At 38.9% G+C, this 7,206-nt stretch overlaps 1 protein-coding gene across 4 annotated transcripts; it reads right to left on the minus strand.

The window, feature by feature from the left end:
* Window positions 1-889: 889 nt before the first annotated feature.
* On the minus strand, window positions 890-5,101 carry LOC122335195. Of its 4 annotated transcripts, XM_043233016.1 has the most exons (4): window positions 5,025-5,101; window positions 3,347-3,479; window positions 1,899-2,134; window positions 890-1,788 (listed from the first exon to the last, which is right to left on the minus strand). In XM_043233016.1, the coding sequence occupies exons 3-4, from the start codon at window positions 2,068-2,070 to the stop codon at window positions 980-982; spliced, it is 981 nt and encodes a 326-aa protein (XP_043088951.1). In that variant the 5' UTR covers window positions 2,071-2,134; window positions 3,347-3,479; window positions 5,025-5,101; the 3' UTR covers window positions 890-979. The 4 variants fall into 4 exon arrangements, 2 of the variants coding, with proteins under 2 accessions (XP_043088951.1, XP_043088943.1); XR_006248936.1 differs by lacking the exon at window positions 5,025-5,101 and having other exon boundaries at window positions 1,899-2,116; window positions 3,347-4,855; XR_006248935.1 differs by lacking the exon at window positions 5,025-5,101 and having other exon boundaries at window positions 3,347-4,855.
* Between the last annotated feature and the right edge of the window lie 2,105 nt (window positions 5,102-7,206).

Genomic DNA, 7,206 nt, shown 5'->3' on the forward strand with positions numbered 1-7,206 from the left:
CTATACTCTCACTTGATCAATTTAATGCATCCTTGCTGAATAAATGTATTAATTTAAGTTCTTTCCTAAAACAACAACAAAAAAAAAAAAAAATTACCGACCCAAAACTTTTGAATGGTATTACAATGTTCCAAACCTTTCTATTTCAGATAAATACTTTTCTTTTGAACTTTATATTCAAAGAATGAAAAAAAAAAAAAAAAAACAGTCTGAACCTTGCCAAGACTCGGAGCCGAACCAAGACCGAGACTCAGGCCACACACAGAGGCAAGGCTGAGAGTCAGACCCAGACTAAGACCGGGCTCGAGTCCAGATCTTAGTCTGGGTCTGACTCTCGGTCTTGAGTCCCGGCCTTAGTTAAGGTCCGGATTAAGACCAGGACCTCTGAGAAATGAGTAAGCTATGTTTACTCACCTTTGAAGAAACTCCAGAGTTGAAGCCAGCTCAGATGGATAGTGAATATTAAAACAGTAGTAGCTCCCGAACATGAGGCACAGTGCAGAAATGAAGGAGGAGATGTTTGTGTTAATAAGGTTCCAATCCAGACTCAGCATGTACCTTGTGGAGGAATAGCAGGACTGTCCTATGAACAAATTATTTAACAGGTTATATTAATAAGTGCTGCACTCACATGACAAATTCTAGAAACAGTGCAATTTAAAAAAAAATTTAAAAAAAAAAAAAAAAAAGATATGAAACAGACTTACCACAGACAATAACAACGGGTGTCAGAGGCACTTGCTCCAGTTGGACCTCTTCTGCCAGACATGTATCTTCTACATGGAAGAACATGGACTCCTCCTCCTCATCAAAGTAGCTGAGCAGAAGCAGGGTCATCTCTATCACGTCATCTGAACAGCCACTCTGGAGTCCCCGTGATCCTCTGAAGCCTTGCATAATTCTGAAGGAATTTCTTGCTCTTGTTGACACAAACTGTGGTCAAGTAGTCGAGAAGCCTTTTTCCTTTCAAATCCAAATTTCATGTGAATGTCTCTTTGAGGTCAATCCCAGTGAGTTCCATAAAGTGGACTGACATGCCAAGTTCATCAAACCAAAACGGCCAATCCTCTCTAAGGCATTTGATACTTTTTCCCTGGTTGACATGTTGACGCTGTGTGTAAAATGTGGACTTCATTAAACATTTTACCTCCACTGGATTGGCATCAAAGTGTTGGAACATCACCTTGAGTTTTTCCATCTTTTGCTGCTGGCTCTCTTGAGTTTCTTCAAGGGGCAGAAATTTTACATTCCATTTAATGCACCCATAAGTGTCCTGCATTGCTGCTCTATCTTCTAATGGGATCTCGTCTGTTTGGTCCGAGTCATCGGTCTGATGTTTTCTTTTTCTTATTTTGGGTGTTGAAGTGCGCCTCACATTTTCAATTCTGTTTTGCAACTGTTTGACAAGGGAATGGTAGCCTGTTCCAACAATATCACCCTCTATTACATCTTGGAGAGAACTGCGATATTTTGCCACCATTTTTGTTGCAACGTCAGTTGAATGCTTTTTACCTACAAGAGGGCATTTTTGCATCATCTCAGTCACAACAATCCGGACCATTTGCCTCCTTAGTTTTGGGCCAGGCCTTTTTCCCCTCTCTAAAGCCTGCATCACTTCCTCAGGAAATTTACTCCATGGAATTTCAAAGTTGACGTCCCACTGTGTGTCAAGTCCTGGGCTGCTAGAGAAGCTTGACGATGAACTTTGGGGTGAAACAGAGAGCGTTGGCAGCGATTGGGTAGGTGAGGCTTCCACAGATGATAGTGAACTCTTCTCGGGAGTGTGGTCTTTAAATGGCAAAAAATAAGATTGATTCACACTGTAAAATATTTCACAATGTCCATGTCTGCTTTTGATTTTGAATAGTTGTGTGGTGGTGTATAGTGTTTTTACTTACATTTCCGTTTCCAAGCAGAAAGAAGCTTTCTGGCTTCTACAGGTCTTAATGCTGTCATCAAATCAGCCTCCGTTACGAAGCGTAGATCATCATACGTCTCGACTCCAATGGACTGCAAGTGCTCTTCCAGGATGTTTTTGTTTACTGCTTGAAGTTGTGGTAGGACTTCCATGATGGCGACATCTAGGAAGGTTCGCTCTGAGTCAGTTATATTTGCACTAAAGAGAAAATGGCACCTTCAAACAAAAGATATACAGTACATACACTTAACCGAGCAGGGACATGCATCAGGTAACACATATTAATGTCAAATTATTTACAGTAAGAAGTGAGCTTTAATTGGACTTTATTTTTCCACAATACTGTGTTTTAGTGAAATGACTTGGTATCCATCAAGAATGTATGACACCAAAGGATAGAAATCGGGCAGGTCATTAACGTTGATACACTGTAACTCAAGACTGTCCTTTGTCACAGAATACAGATGGTATTCTGAGAGGAAGGTGCCTTTGTGGATATCCATCAAAACATACACAGATGTGTCATTATGAATCAAGATGAGTAGAAGTTCACCAAACTCCATATACTCATCATTTCTGTACACAAGAAACTGTCCTTTTTTATATGCAGTGCCCTTGTACTGAATGTCTGTGGTAACTGTGGTATTGCTTTCTGAAAAGGCTAACTCCCTGACTGCATGTTTAATAGTGTCACTGTAGAGGTGGGGATAAAACGCACAGCTGTCCTTCACTTGCAGTAGTTTACTGCATTCTTGCCCAGCTAAAAGATATGCCTGATACATCTGATGACGCTCTGACAAAGTTTGACAAATGTTTTGAAGTTTTTCAAGTGTCTGGCACATCTTTTAAAATAACTGTGCTTACTTTTTCAAACCTAAGCGTCCATAACCTAATCAATGGACCAAATTTCAAGATCAGTGCTGAATAATGGCGCAAATAGTGGTGCTTGGGTTTTAGTTGCACTTCAGGAAACAACATCTTTCTCAACTCCAAATATTCTTGGATCAAAATGTCAAGATATGCTATCTGGGACAAGGAAATGTTCTGAGCACAAATAAGATCCACAATGTCTTTTAGCTGGAGAGCTAACTGCCATACTTCATCCTCATGATTTTGCACTTTGTCACCAATCGAAACTGGTAGCAATCTCAAAAGGTTCCAGTTTTGAATGGCTTGCCCTGATAACTTGGCTCCATCCGGGTTGACGGCAAATGGCTTTGTGAGTGCTTCAGATCCTTTGTACTTCAACTGTTTGATGCGCCTGTTTAAGAGCGAGTACGTGAACCATTTTTTCTTTTTTATAATGTTCTTCAGGTACAGCGTTAGATCATATGACAAGACTCCTTCAAAGAGGTCATGACCTAAACAGGGCGGGAGACCAGGCTGGGATACGTGAAAAGACTCAAGGGCATTAAAAATAGAGTTTACCTTTATCCCTCTGACGCCTTGGATGTTTTCAGCCTGGAGATCAGCAACAGCTGCGTCATACGTCTCTGGGGTGCGTAAAGGTCCACAGACATTCGGATCAGCCACAAACTCACTTCTTGTGATTTCACAGTACCTGCAAAAATATTGAGAGCGGCTGAAGTTCTCTGTAAACCCACCTATGCAATGAGAACCCAAGTTATCCCCAGCAATGCAGTAAAGACCCCCTTTTACTGTTTGTCCATCTACATTTATTCCATCTGTCTCCAAGGATTTCAGATCTTCCAACAACTCTGAGAAAACTTTGGCTACTCCAAAACGCCTAAGTTCATCCTCAACACACAAGAAGACTAAAAACATATTATCAGTATTTGAACGCAAATGAATGGGTAAATTTGCTAATGAAATATAGACTGCAAGAACTTTGTGCATCTTTTTAGCAGAACCCAGGGGATTCACAATTTCAAATGAATCTTGGTACAAAATCAGTTTGAGGCTTTCAGGGTTTTCACTGAAGAACTGGTGACATTTGAAATTTTGTCCATCATATAAATCCGTAAAAACCTCTACATCAGGATCTCCAAACTGTTGTGACTGTGTATTCCTCCCTAAATGTGACTGTAAAAAGCTCTTCAGAGTTTCTGCTACTGGTATGTAGTAAGCAAATTTTGGTGTCATGTTTTCATCCATTCCCAGTGCCACTTTTTGGGGTTCTGTGTAATTAAACATTTTTGTGAATGTCTGATTTCTAGAGTATGTAGTTCTTAATTGACCCTGATGACAGGCAGAGAACAAATCTGACTCTTTAATGGAGTCACAGATTTTAGAGACTGCTTCATCTGATAGGCTCATATCATTTGTTAAAAAACTTACTCTAGTTATTGTATAGGCTTGACCTAACTCGTGCACATTCTGCATTTCCTCAACAATAGTCTGTATAGTTGAGGCAGGAATTAGCAGCTGTCCTTGCAGTTTAAGGTAAAAGAGACACAGGTTTCTGACATAAGACTGACTATCATTCTCTGGCATATCACTGGCTGCACTAGCTGTTGGCATGGCTTCATGTGTGTTTTCTGAATCATCTGTACTGGCAATGACATCTGGGGGCTGAGGGCGAGTTTCCCTGTACATGTTATCGATACCATCTGGGGAGCATGCTTTATGCTTTCTACACATGAGGGAAGTAAATGACGACTTTTTTGTAAACACGTGTTTACACCCACTTACTGGACATGAAACAGACCTGCCCTCTCCAATATGATCATTTAAGTGAGACACAAGCTCTTTCACCGTGTGAAAACGGCGGGCACATAATGAAACTGCGCATTTTAAATCCGCAAGAACAGCTATAGGAGCAGCTTCCGGTGCATTGTGCACACGATAAAAATGGCCCTTGAAAGCGGAGTATGTGGTAAATGTTTGACTACAGTTGGCGCCAACACATTTAAAAAGACAACGGGGCTCATTCCTATGCACTTTGCAATGTAGTACATAGCCTCTTAATGTATCCAATTTCTTTTACAAAAGACACAGGTGATCATTTTTAGGATTTCAAGTGTTTGCCTGTGCTTTTAGCTGAACCAACTTATCATTGATCTAGCTAGCTAGTTTACACCAAGTGCTTTCAGCACACATTTTCGTGTGGTCTCAAAAAAAGTAGGCTAAACAATGTGAAGCTTACCGTGCAAACTTTTAATTTTCCAATTGAACAGCAGCAGACCCGCTTAAAAACTTCTTAAAATTGTAGAGACACTGTTCGAAGACTTCTGCTGTGCCTGTTTTTTTCTAACAAGCGCTCCTCACGTCATTATCCAATCAGAGACGAGCTTACCTGCGAACTATGAAATTCAAAATTAGCAGACTCAGTGGCAGAGCACAAGAAGAGAGGACAAGTACAAGTCTGTGGTTAGAGGAGGCACTGGTTGTTTAGCCTGTGATAATGATACAGTGCTGAAAACAATGCTGAAATAATTTATAAATATACATAGAAAACCAGTAGGCTAAGCATAACATAAACATTTAAAGAAACATAAAGCAGACAAGGATTATGGTTATGACTGAACAGAAGTGTTCCTTTGCACAGGCCTCAATAATTTTAATTCCTTATACACATACTCTATAAACAGAGTAGGCTACAAATAAATCAAAGCGGTTACTGAAGGCACTGTTTAATTGTTTAGCCTGTGATAATGACACAATGCTCAAATTATTACTTTTGTTTTATCAATAGGCCTATGTAGAAAACCAGTAGGTTAAGAATTACATTACAATTTAAAGACTAAAATAAACATAAGGCATATAAGGATTAGGACTGAACAGTACCTATTACTTTGCATATCAATAAATTTAATTTCTTATACACACTCTACAATATGCTACAAATAGCCTGAATTATAATAACAATGTTATTATAATTGTAGCCTATATTTTTATATATAAATACAGACAGGCAACCTCTCAGGTTGACAATAGATTTTTTTGTAAAAACATTTTTACTACCTCAATTTGCATCAATCATGTTACAAGTACAGCATAAACGTGTATAGTGACTTACTTTAGTTGTATTTTTAAGAACAACTGACTAAAACTTTAGTTTTGACAATATTTACATGTCAAATGAACAAAGTTGTTTTGTTATGAGTATTACAGTATTTCTCTTTTTTTATACCAATCTTTGTAGTTTTAACAAATAAATTTGATTATAATCGCATATCGTTGTTGTAAATATAACAAAACATTCTGTTTAATAGTTTACAAAAGTTCACTGTGATTCAAACAAAAAATATATGTTTTTGGATTTACAATACTTTTCTGTAGGAATTTTACATTGTTTTCCTGTAAATCTCACAGTCATTTTTTACAGTATGTTTGGACTGTCGATTTCATTTCATTTTATTCAATTGTGATTGTTGATAATTCATTGTTTGTGGTAATTCATTGATAATTTGTTGAAGGTACACAAATATATTTTTGTTAAACAAGTGACAATTATACTGCAAAGTGTTTGCAGTTTATAACAAAAAGAGAAACAAAAAGAGGACACACTGAATACAAATAACACCCGTTGAAACGTATTTCTGTGTATGTGTTTTTATTCAAGCAGTTGGTGACTGAATTGATATTTGGATCGCGAGTGCAGACACATTTCTTAAGCACAATTATTTTTTTTTATATAATTCTGTGTTTAGTGTAAGACCCCGAACCCGAGACTCCAAATACTAGTAGTTAATATAAAGAACATATATTTGGTGAGCTCAGAGCTTGTAGATATTTTTCCTCCTTTTCTTGATATAATTCTGACAAACGGGTCACACATGCACGAGGGAAGAGACCGGTCTCTCGAGGAGAGGCGCGCTCGGTATTTAACGGCGGCGGTGACGAGGCTCCATACACTTCAGGTGTGCTTCGTCACACGCCGCCAGACCTGACCAATACCACGCCCCTCCTCTCGGACACGCCCACTCCAGTCTATGACAATGGGTCCACATCCCTCAATGCCACCTTCCAATAACTTCACTAACTTCACTAATTCCTCTAAAAGGACTCCCACTGCCATGGAAACAGCTCAAGCTCTCTTCCATAAAGTATTTCGAGTATACGGCATCCCAGAGGATATAGTTTACGTCCCAAGTTTGGAGAGCTTTTTGTAAACAACTCAACATAAATGTCAGCCTCACTTCAGGGTACCATCCACAATCTAACGGCCAAGTGTTGCGCCTGAATCAAGAGATCGGCAGATATTTGAGGACATACTGCAGCCTTTGTAATCCTGACTCTTTGCCTGCCTATTTGAATATAAATAAAAGTCTTCCCAGTGCATCGCATTTACATTTACATTTACATTTAGTCATTTTGCAGACGTT

The sequence above is a fragment of the Puntigrus tetrazona genome, chromosome 3 (assembly GCF_018831695.1).
Source record: "Puntigrus tetrazona isolate hp1 chromosome 3, ASM1883169v1, whole genome shotgun sequence".
In the NCBI taxonomy this organism is placed as follows: Eukaryota; Metazoa; Chordata; class Actinopteri; order Cypriniformes; family Cyprinidae; genus Puntigrus; species Puntigrus tetrazona.